Source organism: Miscanthus floridulus, chromosome 18 (genome assembly GCF_019320115.1).
Source record: "Miscanthus floridulus cultivar M001 chromosome 18, ASM1932011v1, whole genome shotgun sequence".
Classification (NCBI taxonomy): domain Eukaryota; kingdom Viridiplantae; phylum Streptophyta; class Magnoliopsida; order Poales; family Poaceae; genus Miscanthus; species Miscanthus floridulus.
This window is the reverse complement of record NC_089597.1, coordinates 117,456,451-117,477,721: the sequence shown is the minus strand read 5'-3', so window position 1 is coordinate 117,477,721 and position 21,271 is coordinate 117,456,451. Positions and strand designations below refer to the sequence as shown.

Sequence of the window (21,271 nt, the reverse complement as noted above, 5' to 3'; positions counted from 1 at the left end):
TTTCTAAAATATATGCATTACCAGGAACAGACTGATTTATCCGATATGGACCTTCCCAATTAGGAGACCACTTTCCAAACTTTGAACTTTTAGTCCCAATCGGTAAAATCAATTTCCAGACCAGATCTCCATCGGCAAACTCTTTTACTTTCACCTTCTTGTCATACCATCTAGCTACTCTTTTCTTATTTTCTTCGATACTAACTAAAGCCCTTAACCGATGACCCGCCACATCTTCCAACTCATCCTTCATAAGAGTATTATAATCATCGGCTGTCAGCTGATTTTGAGAACGTATTCGTCTAGAGCCAACCTTAATTTCCTAAGGCAATACTGCATCGTGTCCATATACTAACTGATAAGGCGTTACTTTGGTTGCACCATGACATGACATCCGATATGACCACAAGGCTTCATTTAATACTGTATGCCACCTCCTAGAATTTTCTTCAATTTTGCGCTTAATGAGTTTGATGATCCCTTTGTTAGAAGCCTCAGCTTGACCATTAGCTTGAGCATAATATGGAGAAGAATTTAAAATTTTAATTCCCATACCTACAGCAAACTCATCAAATTCTCCTGATGTAAACATAGTGCCCTGATCGGTAGTGATAGTCTGAGGAATACCAAATCGGTAAACAATATGCTCTTTCACAAAATCAATCATATTGACCGATGTCACCTTTTTTAAAGGAATTGCCTCAACCCACTTTGTAAAATAATCGGTAGCAACCAGAATAAATTTATGTCCTTTACTCGATGGCGGATAAATCTGACCAATGAGATCAATAGCCCATCCCCGGAACGGCCATGGTTTGATTATAGGGTTCATAGCCGATGCAGGCGCTCTTTGAATATTACCAAACTTTTGACACCCCTGGCATCCTTTAAAATATTTAAAACAATCTTCAAGAATAGTCGGTCAATAGTACCCATTCCTTCTGATCATCCATTTCATCTTGAAAGCCGATTGGTGTGCCCCACATACTCCTTCATGAATTTCACCCATCAAGCTTTTCGATTCATCATTGCTAACACATCTAAGTAAAACTCCATCTATAGTTCGATAATATAATTCATCATCGAGGAGCACATATTTGGTAGCTTGGAACCTTATACGTCTCTCAACCTTTCTATATGGATCCTTTAAATAATCGACAATCTCTTTCCTCCAGTCATCGGTATCAACTGCCGATGTTAGCACTTCCTGAATAGGCTGATACCCTGAAGCATGCTGAGCTAGTCGATTAGCTTCCTCATTATGCAATCGAGAGATATGTTTAAGACGAAAACCTCTAAATCCTTTCAACAATTGTAAACATCTTTCATAATACGAAATCAAAGCTTCACTTCGGCATTCATAAATTCCAGCCAATTGATTTATAACTAGCATAGAATCACCAAAGATTTCAACAACATCGGCATGTATCTCCTTCAGCAATTCTAACCCTTTTATCAAGGCTTGGTATTCAGCTTGATTGTTTGTCGCTGTAGTAACAATCGGCAATGAAAACTCATACTTCCTTCCTTGAGGTGAAATTAACACAATGCCGATACCTGCTCCTTCACCACATGTGGACCCATCGAAGAAAAGTGTCCAGGGAGCAATCCCCAGAGAGTCCACTGTATTACAATGCTGAGTGACAAAATCAGCCATCACTTGCCCTTTAACTGCCTTAGTTGATTTGTAACGTAGTTCAAATTCTGATAATGCTAAAATCCATTTGCCGATTCTACCACTTAATATCGGCATCGACAGCATATACTTGACCACATCGTCTTTGCATATGACCGTACATTCGGCAGATAACAAATAATGCCTTAATTTGACACAAGAAAAGTATAAACACAGACACAATTTTTCGATGGCCGAATACCTCGTCTCAGCATCCACTAATCTTCTGCTCAAATAATAAATAACACGTTCTTTCCCTTCAAATTCTTGAATAAGAGCTGAACCGATAACTGTATCATCAGTTGACAAATATAACCTAAAAGGCTTCCCATGTTGAGGTGGAACTAGCACTGGAGGATTTGATAAATATTTCTTAATTTCATCAAGGGCTAATTGCTGCTCAACTCCCCATACAAATTCCTGATCAGCTTTCAATTTAAGTAGTGGGCTGAAAGCCTTGATCTTACCCGACAGATTAGATATGAATCTTTTAATGAAATTAATCTTACCGATCAAAGATTGCAATTCAGTCTTATCGGCAGGAGCAATCACCTTGTTAATTGCATCAATAGACTTCCTACTGATTTCAATGCCCCGCTGATGCACCATAAAACCCAAGAATTGTCCTGCCGATACACCAAATGCACATTTATTAGGATTCATCTTCAATCCATGCTTCCTTGTGCACTCCAGTATCTTTCGCAGATCGGCTAAATGTGCTGTGATATCTCCAGACTTAATCACTACATCATCAATGTAGATCTCCACTAATGTGCCGATGTATTCATGAAAAATAAAGTTCATAGCTCTTTGATAAGTAGCACCGGCATTTTTCAAACCAAACGTCATGACTATCCACTCGAACAACCCCACATGACCTGGACATCTGAAAGCAGTCTTGGGAATATCTTCCTCAGCCATGAATATTTGATTGTAACCTGCATTACCATCCATGAAGCTGATAATTTGATGTCCAGCCGCAGCATCAATCAACAAATCAGCAATCGGCATTGGATAGCCATCCATCGGTGTGGCTTTGTTGAGATTCCTGAAATCAATACAGACACGAAGTTTTCCATTTTTCTTATAAACAGGAACCACATTAGAGATCCACTCTGCGTATCGACATTGCCGAATAAACTTTGCTTCAATTAATTTAGTTATTTCGGCCTTAATGTCAGGAAGTACATTAGGGTTGCATCGGCGCGCTGGCTGCTGATGTGGCCGAAATCCAGATTTGATAGGTAACCGATGTTCAACTATCGATCGGTCTAATCCAGGCATCTCAGTATAATCCCAAGCAAAACAATCTTTATACTCTTTTAACAAATCTGTTATTCGCTGCTTACACTTGGAATCTAACTTAGCACTAATAAAAGTAGGTCTTGACCTATCACCATCACCAATATCTACTTCTACTAAATCATCTGCCGATGTGAACCCTTGACCTAATTTTCCATCATCGGCAAACCTATCCATTAAAACTCCTCTTCAGAACCGACTGCTTGGATCGGTGGAATTTCATAATCAGCAACTCTAAGGAACTCTTTTTCCCAAGCTTCTCCTGATATGCATTTAGTTCGCTCATAAGTATCTGATTCTGCCGATGCGATGATATAAGAAGAATCACCAGGGACGACCTCAATCTTATCCCCAATCCACTGTACGAGGCATTGATGCATTGTAGAAGGAACACAACAATTAGCATGAATCCAATCCCTCCCTAGAAGCAGATTATATGCACCCTTGCCGTTGATAACAAAGAACGTCGTTGGCAAGGTTTTGCTGCCGATGGTCAATTCAACGCACACTGCCCCTTTAGCCGGTGACACATTGCCTTCAAAATCTTTCAACATCATATCGGTTTTGGTCAAGTCTTGATCTCCCTTACCAAGTTTCCGATACATCACGTAAGGCATAATATTAATCGCAGCCCCTCCATCAATAAGTACCTTAGACATAGGCTGCCCATCAACTCTGCCCTTCACAAATAAAGCCTTAAGATGCTGTCTCTCGTCATCTGTAGGTTTCTCAAAAACAGCCATCATTGGATCTAGTGTTAACTGAGCTACTTGATCAGAGAGAACAACTTCTTCCTCATTATCAGATAGTGCCAAAAACTCCATCGGCAACATGAATACCATATTAACATCTGCCGATGGACCCTTATTTTTGTGTTTTACCTGCCACTGCTGATGACCAGGCCTTTCATTGGAGGAATTTTCCTCTTGGTATAAATCCTCCTGACGCTCACGTTGCATCCTCCTTCTCTGCGTCTTTGTCAGACCCTCTGGGCACCATCGAGGAAACTTGGTTTTCCAAACCGGCTGATAACAAGTCCTAGTTGGTTCTACACGACGTATATTAGGGTCCCTGTAGAATATTTCCTCATCGGGAACTCTTGCGTTTGCCATCTCCTCGAGCTCCTCTTGATTCCTTGGAAAATATCCAGCGCGTTTACCAAGCCTCTCATGTACACTAAGTCTGCCCCCCAGCCGATCATGCACTGATGCTCTGCCTCTGATCGGCTCATTGATAGACAAACCCTGATTACCAAGTTGAAACCTCCTTTCTGAGCGATTGACCCCGTAATAACCATTACACTCAGGGCAATTTTCAACAGTTGGCAATTTAATACCTTCTTTCCAGCAATGGATGAAAAACGGACATCTCCAATGATCTTTATGTCGATTCCATTCCTCCTGACGTCTCACTTCTTGCTGTTGTCGATATCGGTCATTACGTTGACGCCAACCCTCCTGCTGCCTTCGATGAGTAATCACAATGCCAGGTCGAGGAGGATTTTTGGAACTACTGCTTTCTCCTAGCAAACCCTTACTTTTTGCATCATCGGTAGTTATCCGATGTTGGGGGTCCACTGACGCGTTTTTCTCAGCAGCCTCTGACGTCAATACCTTGGTCTTTCCTTTGGCATCCAACATATTTGCTGGAAAAGGGTGTTGATCAATTTTCATCGGCTTCTGGGCCTTGGAAGTACCAAACTTAATTCTCCCAGATTCAATAGCCGATTGTAACTGTTGCCTGAATACCTTGCACTCATTTGTACTGTGTGAAGTTGCATTGTGCCATTTGCAGTACAAGATCTTCTTCAACTCTTCTGCCGATGGGATCACATGATTAGGTGACAGCTTAATTTGGCCCTCTTGAAGCAGAAGATCAAATATTTTATCGGCCTTGGTGATATCAAAGGTAAACTTTTCTGGCTCTTTTTGACCAAAGGGACATGATATCGGCTTTTTATTCTTAACCCACTCAGCTAAGCCGATAACTGGTTCTTCATCAGAGTCAGAATCTCCTACTTCTTCAACAAATGATACCTTTTTACTCCAATTTTTTTTAGGTTCAAAAACCCTAGTATCTTGATCAGAGATCCTTTGCACAAGATGACTGAGGCTTTCAAACTCCTGAGAAGCATATCTGTCTTTAAGATGTGGCAATAACCCTTGGAAAGCCAGATCGGCAAGCTGTCGATCATCCAGCACCAGGCTGTAGCACTTATTTTTTACATCTCGTAGCCTTTGTACAAAGCTTTCTACCGATTCATCATTACGCTGTCTCAATTTTACTAAATCGGTAAGCTTCTTTTCATGGATTTCAGCAAAGAAATACTTATGGAATTGTTTTTCTAGATCAACCCAAGTAATAATAGAATTTGGTGGTAATGAAATGAACCATGTAAATGCTGATCCAGACAAAGATGATGAAAATAATCGAACTCTTAATTCATCTCTGTTAGCTGCCTCTCCACATTGAATAATGAAGCGATTGACATGTTCCATTGTTGATGTATCATCTTGCCCAGAGAATTTAGTGAAATCCGGTACCTTGTACCGATTTGGGAGAGGAATTAAATCGTATGCAGGAGGGTATGGAGTCCGATAAGAATAAGTATTGACCTTGGGCTTTATCCCAAACTGATCCTTCATAATTTCTGCTATCTTATCGGCCCAAAAAGCATCAGCCTCCTGCTGACGAACTGGTTGAATTTCTACAGGAGGTGCCTGCTGACATCCCTCCACATATCTTTGTGGCCCACGATCTCCAGCAATCGGCATATTTGCCGTTACTTGTGGTCCATTAGCCTGTTGGAAAGGATTCATCGGCTGGGCTGCCGATGCTTGATTCTGGAAACCAGCTTGCATATGACCTTGTTGAATCCCTGCAACCTGCTGATTTCGCTGAACTGTATGTTGAACAGGTAACTGTCCTGACCAATCATTATTAGAACTCATCGGTACAAAACTTACCGATGGCTGGTAATTTGCTGATATTGTTGGATAATTATAACCGGTTTGAGGCATGAACTGAACCCCAGTTTGACTCATAGCAGGGGCTTTCTGCTGCATCGGCAGTAAGCTCGCCGATGGACTTGAATTGAATGTTTGAACCATAGGCATCTGGAACCCTCCTGGAGTTGGTTGCACAGAAGTAGCTGCGGCATATTGAGGCACTTGAGCCATCGGCGAAACGGCCGATGGTATAGGAGCTTTTCCTACTGCATCAAACACTTGAGGTAATCTAGGATTGAAAGCAGATGACTCCGGAGGCATGCCATATCCCCACCAATTAGTAGGAATCTGGCTATTCTGAGACACAGGGCCTGACATAGCTGATGCCGATAGATCTGTATTAAGCTGAACTCGCCCTCCTGGTAGTACCTGATCTGATCGTATCGGTGTAGATTGAATATTAGGTGAGCCTGCCAATACTGGAGGGGAAGTAACTTCTGTACCCACAACGGCCGAAGGAACCGATGGAGTTTTGACAGATGCCGGCTCTGGTTGATGATAGACAGGCCCAACGTGATGTGGTGCCGCTTGTCCTTCTTTGAGAGTTCGAACCACAGCATTATGAACAGTATTGGACAGCACATTGGAATGATTAATCAAAGCATGATTTACTGCAGAATTAACCATCTCTTGAAGTTTACCAGGATTGGAGTCAAAGGTAACCTGCCGAGGCAACGGCAAATCTTGCTTCTGGATGACTTGTCCACTCTTGTTCAAGCTAAACGATCTCAGACAAAGCTGCTTGTATTCTTCTACAGCCTTTTCCATAGCCTGCCTCTGTTCTTCCTTGAGATCTTCTTCTGATACTGCGATAATGTTCCCTGAATCGATCTCGGGATTGAACATATTGATTGATTGGTCCCACCGAGCGTGCCAAAAGATGTGTTGATGCAAAAGTGGATCTGCAAACACAAAGGGCTAATACCCGAATCGATATCCAAAGCGTGCCAGTCGATTTGACCTGCTAATCGATAAGGATGAAGATACGAACACTTTGGTCCTGACAACAGCGATACGCCCGGAAGTCACGGCCAAGAGGTGCTCACGCGGAACTCGAGAATCGCCGAAGGTCGCACTGAAACGATGCAACTCGCCGAATCAATGAGAACTCGTAAAAAAGGAAAAATATGCAAATTGACGAAGTCGCCGAAAAGTAAGTAGATGCAAATAGGAGTAAAAATTGGTTTTGATATTGATTGATTGATCTTACATCGCCCCTCACTCTATATTTATACCCTGATCTAAAGAGACACAACCGAACACAACTAGGACACCAAGCCCATATCTAAGGAAACACGTGACTCTTACATGAACCATACTCTAACAAATATAGAAAAGGAAATCAACTCCTATCTATTTCCCTGTCCGCCTTAATTACGATGAAAATCTCGCCATCTTCCTTCCCATCGGCATATCCCCTGTTTCATCGGTAGTAGTCTTCAAGTCTTCCTTCATCGGCATACTCACTGCTGCATCGGCAGTAATCTTCAAGCCTTCCTTCATCGTCATACTCACTGTTGCATCGGCAGTAGTCTTCAAACCTCCCTTCATCGGCATCGACAATAACACCTCCAACCTCATCGGCAACGCCCGAGTCTAAACCAACCTTTCCATCGACCATCACCAGCTATCGGCAACCATCTTTACAAGCTGGCTTTCATCGGCTATCAAAGTACACAGTAACCTTCCCCTCGCCGATTAGTCCACTCCGATCATTATCACGTACAAAAAAAACGGTGTCAACACTAACTAACATCCGTGAGTCTTTTTTTAATGGATTATATCTCATTAGCTTCCTTTTTTGGTATATTCAGCTGCTGTTGCTCAGCTCAAAAACTTGAACAGGTTGCTGGCTGCAGAAGATCAATCTTCAGATGAAGCAGTGGAAAATGCTAGGCTGATGCTAAATATGCTTGTATGCATAATCACTATAATTTCAAACTTCATGAAGTTGGAAATAACTGTTGGAAGGATTCCCCATATTGCCGATACCACAAAGCATACCCCATCAAGCAACCATTTGGCTGCAGTCATGTCTAGCTCTCCTGATAGAACCATTTCTGATACACTTCGACATTGGCAGCAGAAGGCAATTGTTCTTGTGATGGAAGCCAGAGGTGTCAACTGGTTAGTAGGTAATAAAGTTATCTTTAGTTTTCTTTTGGGCTTATGTACTGTGGTTCTGGGTATTTCTTTTAGATTATCATGGGGATACTCATTTCTTGGGTATATTGTGCTAATTGCTTCTGCTGGGTTTCAACTCTAGCCTACCCCAACTTGTTTGGGACTTAAAGGCTTTGTTGTTGTTGTTGTTGATTGTGCTGATGCTATAGTACCTACTGGATTGTCATATAGGCCTGTTTACTGAAAAAGAAAAAGATTCACTTTGGGTGTAGTAAAATTAGGACCATTTCTTTGTCCCTTTTCAGTAAATTTCTAGTCTACATATTATGAAAAGTACTAATAAAGAGGTTGTGCAATTAATGGTGCCACTGTATTGCCCATTCTTTTTTACAGAAAATCATATGCGCTATTATTGAATTATACCATATTTTTAATAAATCTCTAAATGATACTGAAGAACTATTATGTGTCGTTCAAAGGTTGAATTTGAAAGAGCAGTGCATTGGTCTCACACTCCATTTTGTTACTTTGTGCACTCTGCGATCAACTGTTTCTGGTACTTGTGCTCAGAATCATCTCAGAAGCATTGGTGGGCTGGAAATTCTATTGGATGGACTTGGACTTCCTTCTAGTAAATTTTCAGTTTTGAGGCAATCATCTATCTCAAGAAATGAAAGGTGCATTTTTGCAGCGCCATGGTTTACCATTATTTATTATTTTGTGCTTTCATTCCCTTTTCTATTTCTTATGCATAGAATCGCAAATTTGCTGCATAAACTTGAAGACAAATATTGACCAATGATTTTCTGTATTGAGCAAAATCTATTTTTGCTAAATACTTGGAGCTAAAAATCTGATATTATTAAATTTGAATTTGCCCAAATGTTAAATGTCTAGTAGTATTACATTCGTACTTTATACCCAAATGTTACTAGTCTGATAGTATTTAATTTGAATTTGGTACATAAATATTATTTGTGCATCATAGCTAAATTTGGATTTTGAATGTGACATTCCTACTTTGGAATTTCAGCTTAAAAAATTTAGTTCTGTGCTTTTATTCACATAATTGATTTCTCTTATGGTGCAGAATGGCTGAAAGTTTGAACCATACTCTTTTGATACTCCACATATAGTTTCTCTTTTATACATTGGTCTTACTGTTTAGGTTGGTGTTTATTTAGTCACAGAGGAGTCCATCCCTCCAATTTGTTTTTCGACTTTTGACATCTATGCAAACTAACTGTATGGTAATATGTTAATCTTGTAATGAACATTTTACCTTTTTCAAATAAAAAAGGTCCACAGTGATGTATGAGAATCTCAATCCTTTAGGGCCTTATGGTTGTTTTCAACTTTATATAGTGCAATAGGTTTTACCTCCTTGTTTCTTGTGCACCTTTTATGTTCTAACATTTCTGTACTCTTATAGGGCTGAAATACTTCTGCTCCAGATACAGTATTTGCAAACTCTGAGTGAGGCAGTGTATCCTTTGTTTTCAATTACTTTTATGTGGACTTAGCATATGAGTTGTAACTTTCAGAATATTAATAGACTCTGCTAATATATAGTTCAGGTAGATTCTTGGTCATGCCATAGGAGGCATTGATGTTCTAGCTAATTGTTGAGTCCTTGACTTCTAATTAGATTTGGCAACGTCAACAATTTGAAAATTTTATGTGAAAATGGACGGGTACACAAATTCGCAAACTGCATTTGTTGGCCTGCATTTATGATTCAGAAGTTCCATCGGCAAAAGGATAATACCAAAGCTTCACCTACACTAGATTCTGTCTCTGGTCCAATTTATTGTCTTGATAGAACTGAATGGATTGACTACTCTATAAAATTGAGCAATGCCCTTTGTTCTTTTGTTCTTCCTTCGGAGGATATCGGACACTGTTCTGATGAAATAGCTGTCAGCCAAATTGTATTATCCATCCCATTGGCATACCTGGAGCAATCTGTGAGATGGATCATAAGGATTCTTATGACCGTCTTTCTATGTATCAGAGCGTGTACCAAAGAAACTGAGCTGCCAAACCACATAAAGTGAGTTTTTTCTTAATGTAGTCATGAATCTCCCTTTGAACCAGAATATTTAACTATCGCGTTTCATATTAAGATGCTTTGTTAAGTTTGTTTCACCACAAAGAAGATATACTTTTTGGAATTTGACACATTTTCCCATCATAACGCTTTGCTGGAATAGTCAGTCTTTCATCAATGGCAACTCTAACATATTAATTAGTTATATTTATTAGGTGGCTATTAATCTTCTGAACCCTGTAGTCAGTTGCAACTGCTTTCTGTGCAATAGATTAGTATGTTACCAGATAGCAGCTACTACTGTACAAAGTACTAACCAAATCCTGAACTCATTCTGCAGGATTTTTTCAAAGACCCTTCAATATTACGTGATTCGCATGTTCAAAAGAGTTCTTATTTCAACACCAGCTCTACTCCCAGCTTTCCGAGAGGAAGGTGTATGGGACCTGATATTCTCAGGGAATTTTTTCTACTTTGGTTCATCTGTAGAAGACACTTGTTTTCATACTGTTACAGATATTAAAAATGGTGATGTTAACAGTAACCAAATATCTATTCATTCTGAAAGCTTGTATCGTACCGATGTTAAAATTCTTCAAGCGGAAGCTATTTCCTTCTTGGAGTTTGCTGCAACACTCCATGAAAACACATATAACACGGTAAAACTTTTGTCTTTTATAATGTAATATTGTAGGCTCAGTGTCTAATCACCAGTATTTTTTGTTTTTTTTTCTCGAACACCAGTATTTTGTTCTGAATCTCTTCTACTTTATTTTTCTTTTCATTGTAGCCAGAATGCTCAGCACTGCTAGATGCACTTGAACATTGCATTTCTGATCCTTTGGCAGTTAGCACTCTTCTCAAAAGGATACTAAAAATGCTGGGTCTCTGTTAGTTTCTCTTAGGAATGAAGCTTTATTCCCTAAAGGAAGTACCAAAGACAAAAATAATATCATTTCATTCGTCGACAGGCGAGTTGCACTTGAAATGGCTGAGAATGCCTGGGAAAGATGGAAAAGGAGGGAAATCAGTAACTTTGAGTATCTTGTGATTTTAAACACCCTTGCTGGAAGATCTTACAATGACTTAACTCAGTATCCTATATTTCCATGGGTATTGGCTGATTACACCTCAGAAAAGCTTGATTTCAACAAGTCATCGACTTTTAGGGATCTTTCAAAACCAGTTGGTGCGTTGGATGAAAACCGCTTCACGGTGAGGTTACTATTGCATACTTATTTGTATTTGTAGGCTATCATCACCTTATCATAACTTCATGTCAGTAATGCATTATTGGGCAGGTTTTTGAAGATAGATATCTTAGTTTCTGTGACCCTGATATACCAAGGTTGAACCTTAATTCATTTGTTAGTGTTTTCGTTTTTTGAGTTTACTCTTTTTGCAATAACGATGATGGTTGTTTCCTGCAGTTTTTATTACGGATCTCACTACTCTAGCATGGGAATCGTTCTTCATTACATGCTTAGGCTCGAGCCATTTACAGCTCTGCATCTAAACTTTCAGGTTGTCACTTTGCGCATCATGGAAATATTTATCATGCTTAAAATTTGAACACATACCTCTTATTTTCAAAACATTATTCACGAATTTGATAATTTCTTTTGTCGTATTTCACCACAGTTTTAAAGAAGCAATCTTGCCATATTGTTTTACATTATGCCATAACTTCTCCTGTCGTATTTCACCACAGTTCAAAAGAAGCGACCTTGTCATATTATTTACATTTATGCCTGTCTGACACTTGTGCAGGGTGGCAAGTTTGACCATGCAGACCGTTTGTTCCAGAGCATTAAGAGCGCTTACATAAATAGCTTATCAAGTACAAGTGATGTCAAAGAGCTTATTCCAGAATTCTTTTACATGCCCGAGTTTCTTGAAAATTCAAATTCATATCATCTTGGTGTTAAGGAGGATGGGGAACCTATAGGCGATGTTGCTCTCCCTCCATGGGCAAAGGTAATAGTTCCTCTTGAAGTTAGTTATATTTGTCATAATTCCTTGAGGATGAATTATTTGTCCACCAAGATAGTTCTGTTGCTTTTCTAATGACAGTTAGTTCAGCTTTGCAACTGTTAGTAAAAAACTGTACTGTTCTCAATACACAGGATATATCTAGCTTTCTCAATATAAATTAGATTTTCTCATGAAAGACATCCCAGGCTAATTTACTTCACATAATGTTTTCTTTATATTCTGACTTTGACCATCTTCAGTTCGCAAATTCAACCCTAATAAGTTTAGCATTGCAAAGAACAACTTCTGTATACTGTTATGTTAGCCCAGCTTCATAGCATTCATTGTCAATTTTGAAGGTGATGACATTATGTTTCCTGCATTTTGGAAAAAAAATTGTGAATGGCACAACATATCACATTGCTTCGTCATTCTACGAAATTCTTTTACATGCCTGAATTTCGCATACATGTTACATTTCGTATCCCATCTAATATTTTACTTGTGTTATATGATTATTAATCCATACAAAATTGTAGGGTTCGCCTGAAGAATTCATCCACATCAACAGAGAAGCCCTTCAAAGTGAATATGTGAGCTCTAATCTCCATAACTGGATTGACCTCATATTTGGTTACAAGCAGCGTGGACAGCCAGCTGTTGAGGTGCAACTGTGTTGCTATTTCCAGCATCATTGAAACACTGTTAGTAGAATATTACCTAACTCATGCATATATTTTGGATAGGCAGCAAACATATTTTACTACGTGACATATGAAGGTGCAGTTGATCTGGAAAATATGGATGACATGTTACATAAATCTGCTATTGAGGATCAGATAGCGAATTTTGGACAGACACCAATCCAGATTTTCCGGATGAAACATCCAAGAAGAGGACCTCCCATCCCAATTGCTCATCCACTGTATTTTGCACCACAGTCGATAACATTAACTTCAAGTGTTTGTAGTACAGTCAGCCACATGTGTGCTATACTATTCATTGGTTTGTTGGAGAACACTGTTGTATTGATGAATGAGGGACTCATATTGTCAGTAAAGCTGTGGTCAACAACACAGCTGCAGTCAGGTGGAAATTTCACATATTCTGGACCACAGGTTCTTCTTGACTAAAGGCTAAATGTTAAAGACATTGGTATCCCAGTAAATTTGTGTTTATTACATTTGCTCTTTTTTTTGTAGGAACATTTATTTGAAATTGGTTCAGATGTTATCTCTCCTCGTAAAATTGGCACTTTCCTTGCCGAAAACGTTAAGTTTGGAAGACAATGCTTAGCAACAATGCAAAATAGTTGTGATAATTATTTGATTTTATGTGGAAACTGGGAGAACAGTTTCCAAATAATTTCTCTTAGTGATGGAAGAATTATGCAGAGCATCAGGCAACATAAGGATGTTGTTAGCTGTGTTGCAGGTATTTAAGACATTTAATGAGTTTATGCTTATCCATTTTCTTTAAACTTTCCTGAATTAAACTACTAGATTTTGGCTGTCAGCAAAAATTACTGTATTCAAATAAAGAGATTCCAATAAAGATACAGATCCTTTTTTCCGGCTTAAGCCCCTTGAAAAGGACAGTAGTGAGTTGATGTCTCCTTATTGTGGTTTTGGCATGTAGTAACATAAGAGAACTTCTAATACTGAATATAGTCTGTTGGCCACTGCATATAACATGATGCAGCCAGACCATTTGTATGTTCAGTTCGGTGATGATATCTAATTAGATATTTTCTGAGTAAGGCAGCTTAGCTAAAAAAAAAGGGCGTACCCAGTGTAGAGAGCTCCCGTTCTGTGCGGAATCTGGGGAAGGGTGTCAGTGGCAAGCCTTATCCCCGCCTATGCAATGCGAGGAGACCGCGACTCGAACCCGAGACCTTCCGGTCACAGGCGGTAAGACTCTACCGCTTGCACTAGGCCCGCCCTTCTAGTAAGGCAGCTTAGCTAGGCTGCCTTTTTTTCTGTCTTCATTATGTTTCCTGCATTTTGAAAAAAAAACTGTGAATGGCACCGTATCACATTGCTTCATCATTCTATGAAATTATCTGCTGTATTTTCCTTTTTTTGTCGATATAAATAAGGCAAAACAAACTTTTATGCTGCAGTTTCATCTGACGGAAACGTGGTTGCAACTGGTAGTTATGACACAACTGTTATGATCTGGCATGCATTTCGAGGAAGACCAATTGATAAGAAAATGAGGGGTGCCAATTTTGAACTTTCAGAAAAGGAACATGTTATAGTGGAAAGGCCTGTTCATATCTTATGTGGTCATGATGACATCATAGCATGCTTATTTGTTAGCACTGAACTTGACATTGTAATCAGTGGTTCAAAAGATGGGACTTGTATTTTTCATACACTGCGTGAAGGGAGATATGTTCGGTCCATCCAGCATCCTTCTGGTGTTGGTTTATCAAAACTGGTAGCATCACAGCATGGGCGGGTGGTATTATATTCTGAGAATGACCTCTCCTTGCACATGTACTCCATCAATGGACGACATATTGCTTCTTCAGCAACCCTTGGGCGTCTCAATTGCATAGATCTTAGTTGTTGTGGTGATTTCATTGTTTGTGCTGGTGAGCTTGGACAGATAGTCTTACGCTCAATGCATTCTCTTGGTATTGTTTGGAGGTATGATGGAACTGGGAAGACAATTACTTCCCTAGCTGTGACTCCTGAGGAATGCATCCTAGCAGGAACCAAGAATGGTAGACTGCTGGTATTTTCAATAGAAACTCCTCTCCTTCGCAGGGGGAGCACGCAACGAAATAGAATAAAGCCCTCCACAACTGGTCAAGTCATTGGCTGCAAGATATCCACCGAATGTAAAAAATGACCGCTTCATGCTGTAGGCATAAGGTGTGTCAAGTTTTAAACTTAGTTGCTTTTCTTATTGTTTTGAACAGCAGGGCCTTTTTTGATGCTACAAATTCCGTACACCATAATTATGTTTTTTTATTTACCTTATTATGTTTTAGTGTCCGGTAGAACTAGTCCTGTGTGTTAGCATGATGTAATTAGGCCCATGTTAGTGAATGTGATTAGGCCCATGCGGTAGGCTTGTACGCCACCCTAGCTGCCTATATGTAATCCCCTGTACTCATACATGGTATCAAAGAGCGGTTACGATCCGCTAATTCCGCTTCCGCAACCCTGACTCGCGCGCGCCGCCGAGCAGCTCGCTGTTCCCTGGCCGCCGTTCACCACGCCCGGAACGTCGCCGACCTGCTCGCCGCGTCCTCGATCGCCCCGACCCCTGGTCCGGTCGCTGATCCACCCTCGTTGCGCGATCTCGCGTGCGCGGCCTCCCGCCGCCTCGCGCTCTCACGTGCGCGGCCGCCCCGCCGTCTCCATGGCGGGAGATGACTCCGAAACTGCCGCAGCGGCGGCCAAAGAAGCCGCAGCTCGCCGCCTCGCCGAGGAACGCGCCGCCGAGGAACGCGCCGAAGCTGCGCGCCGTGCCGAGGAGGCACGCCTCCGTGCCGACGCCCTGGAGAAGTACGAGGCCAGCCATGAGGCTGTCTGGGCGCAGGCCACTGCCGTCGTCAACGTCAAAGCGCTGATCCCTATCATCCTCGACAAGGCCACCGGCACGTACACCAAGTGGCGCGGCATGTTTCTCACTGTGCTCGGCAAGTATGCCCTGACACCGCACGTCCTCGACGACGAAGCCCTCCCTGACCGCCCCGTATGGGTCCAGGTGGACTGCGTCGTGCTGTCTTGGATCTTCGGCACCGTCTCCAGCGATCTTCAACAGTCGCTCATGATCCGGCAACGCCGCGCGCGTGAGGCGTGGTGCTATCTCGAGGATGAATTCCTTGGCCAGAAGGAGTCACGTGCCCTCCTCCTGGAGACGCAATTCCGCAACCTCCGTCAAGACTCCATGACGGTCACCGACTACTGCCGCAAACTGGAGACCATGGCTGCATCTCTTGCCGAGTTCGGTGATCCTATTGGTGACCGCCAGATGGTGCTCACCCTTCTTCGCGGGCTCAACGGCAAGTTCCGCCACATGGTGTCTATCCTCAAGATGCATCGCCCGTTTCCGTCCTTCGCCGACGCTCGCACACATTTGCTACTTGAGGAGATCGACATCGACGCTCGCCCACCGTCTCCGCCTCCGGCCCTCATCGCCAACACGCCGTCGGCGCCTGCTGCTCCACGCCAAGGGGCCGCAGCGCCCTCTGCTCCTGCCCGTCCTCCCAGCCACCAGCAAGGCGCTCAGCCTGGTGGTCAGCAAGGTGGTCAGCGCGGCCGTCGGCGCGGCAGGGGCGGGCGCGGCCAGGGTCCGGGCCACCAGCACCAGCAGCAGACACCGCCTCAGCCTGGCCTGGGTGGTGCGCCTCCTGGCTTCGCATACCCCTGGGCTGGCACCCTGCAGATGTGGCCGTACGGCCGCCAGCCGCCCCCACCGCCGGCGTTCACCACCAGCGCCCCTCAGTATGGTGCCCCCTTCAGTGGCACACCCAGCGGCGGTCTCGGGCTCTACGGCGGCGGTCCCAGCGGCATGTTCTACGGCGCCGGCGTTGGCTACCCCTACGGCTCCGGGGGCAGCATGCCCTCGACACCGACGTTCCAGGGAACGCCGTATCACTCGGCCCCTTGGAACCCCACGCACGGCGGCGCTTGGAACCAGGAGTCCTTGGTGCAGAACTTCAACACGATGGCACTCAACCCTCCGGCTCAGGCGGAGTGGTACGCCGACTCTGGTGCTGGATCACACATGTCTGCGGACGCTGGTATACTCTCCACGACCTCCCCGCCCAATTTATCTACACCTTCATCTATCATTGTGGGCAATGGCGCTTTACTTCCTGTCACAGCCATCGGATCCCGTACTTTTTCTTTTCCACATCGTAATCTAGTTCTTAATAATGTTTTGGTCTCTCCACATATCATTAAGAACTTGATTTCCATTCGTCGCTTCACCACCGACAATAATTGTTCTATTGAATTTGATCCGTTTGGTCTTTCTGTGAAGGATTTACAAACCAGGAACGTGACCGCCAGGTGCAATAGCTCTGGCGACCTCTACCCGTTCTTCTCACCAGCCACCAGCGCCACTGCACTCCTCGCTGCACCCACCTCCTTATGGCACCGTCGTCTCGGTCACCTTGGGCGTGAAGCATTGTCCCGCCTCATTAGTTCCAGTGCTATTTCCTGTAATAAAGATGACACCCGTCATCTCTGTCATGCTTGTCAGCTCGGTCGCCATACTAGACTCCCGTTCAGTATTTCCACCTCTCGAGCTACAAACAATTTTGATTTAATACACTGTGATCTTTGGACATCTCCTATTGTCAGTGTGTCTGGGTATAAATATTATCTGGTCATTTTAGATGATTGTTCACACTACATTTGGACTTTTCCGCTTCGCCTCAAGTCTGACACTTTTTCCACCATTGCCAATTTTTTTGCTCACGTACGCACGCAGTTTGGCACCCCCATTAAGAGCGTCCAGTGCGACAACGGCCGTGAATTCGATAATTCCATGGCCCGCACGTTCTTCCTCTCTCACGGTGTTGCACTCCGCATGTCGTGCCCCTACACGTCACAGCAAAACGGCAAGGCCGAACGCTCGATTCGCACCATTAACGACATCTTGCGTTCTCTGTTATTTCAGGCGAGCCTTCCTCCGGTCTACTGGGTTGAGGCACTTCACACCGCCACATATCTGGTCAACCGGCTCCCCACCAAAACGCTCGCCTCCTCCTCCACCCCATTTTTTCATCTCTACTCTACTCAACCATCTTATGAACACCTCAAAGTTTTTGGCTGTGCCTGCTATCCCAACATGTCATCCACTGCACCCCACAAACTTGCACCTCGTTCATCCCTATGTGTTTTCCTCGGCTACTCCTCGGAGCACAAAGGTTATCGGTGTCTCGAGTTAGAGTCGAATCGCATCATCACCTCCCGACATGTCGTCTTTGATGAATCCTTCTTTCCTTTCGCCGACATGTCCACCACCCCCATGGCATCCTCCGCCTTGGATTTTCTTATTGATGATGATGAGCTAACCGCTCCACTTCCTGGAGCAAAATTCGTGCATGCAGGTACACCCGCAGCCACGTCGCCGCGCGCTGGTCCTTCGTCCCCAGCGCCGCAAATGCCCGCCACCGGGCCACTCGCGCAGCAGGCGCGCGGCTCCCCTGTCGCTGGGCCGCAACTGCCCGGGCCACCTGCTGGCTCGCCCACTGGACCGCTGGCGCCCAGTCCGTCCCCGGCCGGCGCTGCTGCCCCTGTACGTCACGTACAGGTTGCTGCCAGTAGCGCCGCGGCCACGGGCCGCACACTGGCCACGAGACCGGTCTCCGTCACTCCAGTCGACAACGCGCATTCTATGCGCACCCGAGGCAAAGCCGGCATTGCACAGCCCGTGGATCGTCTCAACCTCCACGCTGTGCCTGTGTCGCCGCTCCCGCGCTCCGTTCGTGACGCCCTGTCAGATCCCAATTGGCGCTCAGCTATGCAGGCTGAATTTGACGCCTTGATTGCCAACGACACCTGGAGCTTGGTTCCTCGCCCTCCTGGCGTCAATGTGGTAACCGGCAAATGGATTTTTCGGCACAAACTGCATGCAGACGGGTCCCTTGATCGGTACAAGGCTCGTTGGGTTCTTCGGGGATTTACACAGCGTCCTGGCCTGGACTATGATGAGACTTTCAGCCCAGTTGTCAAGCCAGCGACAGTTCGTGTTATTCTCTCTTTGGCTCTCTCTCAGGACTGGCCTATTCATCAGTTGGACGTCAAGAATGCCTTCTTACACGGCACCCTCGCCGAGACAGTATATTGTGTGCAGCCCACCGGGTTCGTGGACTCCTCTGGTCCGGGTTTGGTATGTCGCCTCAACAAATCCCTCTATGGACTGAAGCAGGCTCCTCGTGCATGGCATCACAGGTTTGCTTCATATTTGTCCTCCATTGGCTTTGTTGAAACCAAGTCCGACAGCTCACTGTTCATCTACCGCCGGGGATCTGACACCGCATATTTGCTGCTGTACGTCGACGACATTGTTCTCACTGCCTCTTCTGCCCAGTTCCTACGCCAGGTGATTGCGGCACTTCAGCGTGAGTTTGCTATGACCGACATGGGACAGCTTCATCATTTTTTGGGCATCTCTGTGACACGTTCTGCTAAGGGTATGTTTCTCTCCCAACGGCAGTACACTTTGGACATTTTGGAGCGCGCCGGGATGAGTGCGTGCAAGCCGTGCAGCACGCCTGTTGATCTCCACTCCAAATTATCCGAAGATGGACCCCCTGTTGGTGACGCTACTCAGTACCGCAGTTTAGCAGGAGCTCTACAGTACTTGACTTTCACTCGTCCAGATATTGCGTTTGCTGTCCAGCAGATTTGCCTTTACATGCATGATCCTCGAGAGCCTCACCTTTCAGCCCTCAAGCGTATCTTGCGCTACTTGCAGGGCACTACGACACTTGGATTGACTATGTGCCGCTCTTCCCCCACAGAGCTCGTTGTCTACACCGACGCCGATTGGGCTGGTTGTCCCGACACCCGACGGTCGACTTCCGGTTACGCAGTCTTTCTCGGAGACAACCTTGTGTCATGGTCTTCCAAGCGACAGCACACAGTCTCCCGGTCCAGCGCGGAGGCTGAATACCGTGCTGTGGCGAATGGCGTCGCAGAAGCTACTTGGCTACGTCAGTTGCTCCTTGAGCTTCAGCGCCCTCCTCGCCGTGCCACTCTGGTCTATTGCGATAATGTCAGTGCTGTCTATCTCTCCAGCAATCCAGTACAGCATCAGCGGACGAAGCACGTTGAGATCGATCTCCACTTTGTTCGAGAGAAGGTTGCCCTCGGTCACGTTCGGGTTACTCATGTTCCTACAACATCACAGTACGCCGACGTCTTCACCAAGGGGCTTCCTACTTCTTTGTTTCAGGAGTTTCGGTCCAGCCTGACCGTTAGCGATGCTCCCGATTAGACTGAGGGGGAGTGTTAGCATGATGTAATTAGGCCCATGTTAGTGAATGTGATTAGGCCCATGCGGTAGGCTTGTACGCCACCCTAGCTGCCTATATGTAATCCCCTGTACTCATACATGGTATACGATCAATCATTCACAACTTACACTGTGGTCATCTCATGCACCTGCATGATGAACTGCATGCACTCACTGTTAACTGTTTATAATGTAGGCCAAGGCAAATATTTAGATATCTTTGCCTGTTTTATCAGGAACTATTAAGATTGTAGTAACCAAATGTTGCCTCCTTTGTCTGTCCTATGATTTCTACAAGAATGTTTTTTAATCCTGTAGGATGTCCCCCCACTAGATTGAGAAAGCCAGATGGTCTTACAGAGAAGAGGCGGGAAAGGGACACATTATGACTTGGGACGCGAACTTACAAGTTAAGCATGAGCATGCCGAATTATATGAGCTAGCTATACTCTTATGCGAAACATTGAACAAGAAAAGCAACTAGAAAGCATTTAGTTAGAGTTAGTGATGTTCTAATATTTACGTAGTGAACTAGATCTATGTTATGTTTGGTAATTCAGAAAGGTATTTGACCTATCAGATCCAAAAATGTCATGTCAGGTTTGGTTCTAGACTCTGTAAAACATTTTTTCGTCCTGGTCACTAGTAATCTGCCAAGTTCATTTTATAGACTTGGATAATTTAGCTCAAGCAAACTGCTGTTACCTTTTCTGTTGTTTGCTGAAAGTACTAAGTGCTTAATTTCCTTGAAACTCTGTGCAGGTCATTACCAGCTTATAGAACTGTTCTCACGACCATGTAGTCTGCACATAATGAAGCACGCTTTTGTCATTTGTGAACACTACCTAAATTAAAGATGGCATTCAGGAATGAGGATTGTCAAGATATTGAGCTGGTGATGGTCCTTGAGTACTCAATCTGACAATATATTGAACTAATGCCGGGAACACTGGTTAGCCCTAGGTCCATAGTTGATTTAAGGCTAAGGGTAGACGCAAAGAATCTTCACTTCTTAGCCTTCACTTGGTAGGCACTGACATCTATCACAATTTTATTGTAGCATTTCACTTCGTTGGTGGAGGGGTTGGGTTCCGTGCGACAGTTTGTCTTTGTGTAGTATATATATGTATTATATTAGATTCCAGTGCT

General features: G+C 43.9%; 2 protein-coding genes across 2 annotated transcripts in view; both read left to right on the top strand.

Moving 5' to 3' along the window:
- Nucleotides 1-9,675, top strand: part of LOC136524459 (uncharacterized) — an 18,317-nt gene extending 8,642 nt beyond the window's left edge. Inside the window, exons 6-8 of the mRNA XM_066517826.1 lie at nt 7,800-8,120; nt 8,680-8,786; nt 9,542-9,675. Of these exons, the coding sequence (XP_066373923.1) occupies nt 7,800-8,120; nt 8,680-8,741 (383 nt within the window). The 3' untranslated portion in view covers nt 8,742-8,786; nt 9,542-9,675. The remainder of the gene's footprint in view (nt 1-7,799; nt 8,121-8,679; nt 8,787-9,541) is intronic.
- LOC136521186 (BEACH domain-containing protein B-like) lies at nt 9,540-21,271 on the top strand. Its single transcript, XM_066514890.1, has 12 exons — nt 9,540-9,595; nt 9,758-10,162; nt 10,500-10,818; nt 10,950-11,374; nt 11,461-11,507; nt 11,590-11,683; nt 11,930-12,136; nt 12,673-12,798; nt 12,880-13,251; nt 13,336-13,567; nt 14,256-15,015; nt 20,885-21,271. Exons 4-11 carry the CDS (start codon nt 11,147-11,149, stop codon nt 14,990-14,992), a joined length of 2,043 nt encoding a protein of 680 aa, XP_066370987.1. The 5' UTR covers nt 9,540-9,595; nt 9,758-10,162; nt 10,500-10,818; nt 10,950-11,146; the 3' UTR covers nt 14,993-15,015; nt 20,885-21,271.

Bases quoted from the DNA above. Each gene is read 5' to 3' on its own strand.
- LOC136521186 (XM_066514890.1), top strand. From the start codon at position 11,147: ATGGCTGAGAATGCCTGGGAAAGATGGAAAAGGAGGGAAATCAGTAAC. The intron at 11,375-11,460 runs GTGAGGTTACTA...ATTATTGGGCAG, and splicing joins TGGATGAAAACCGCTTCACG to GTTTTTGAAGATAGATATCT. The intron at 11,508-11,589 runs GTTGAACCTTAA...TGTTTCCTGCAG, and splicing joins TGTGACCCTGATATACCAAG to TTTTTATTACGGATCTCACT.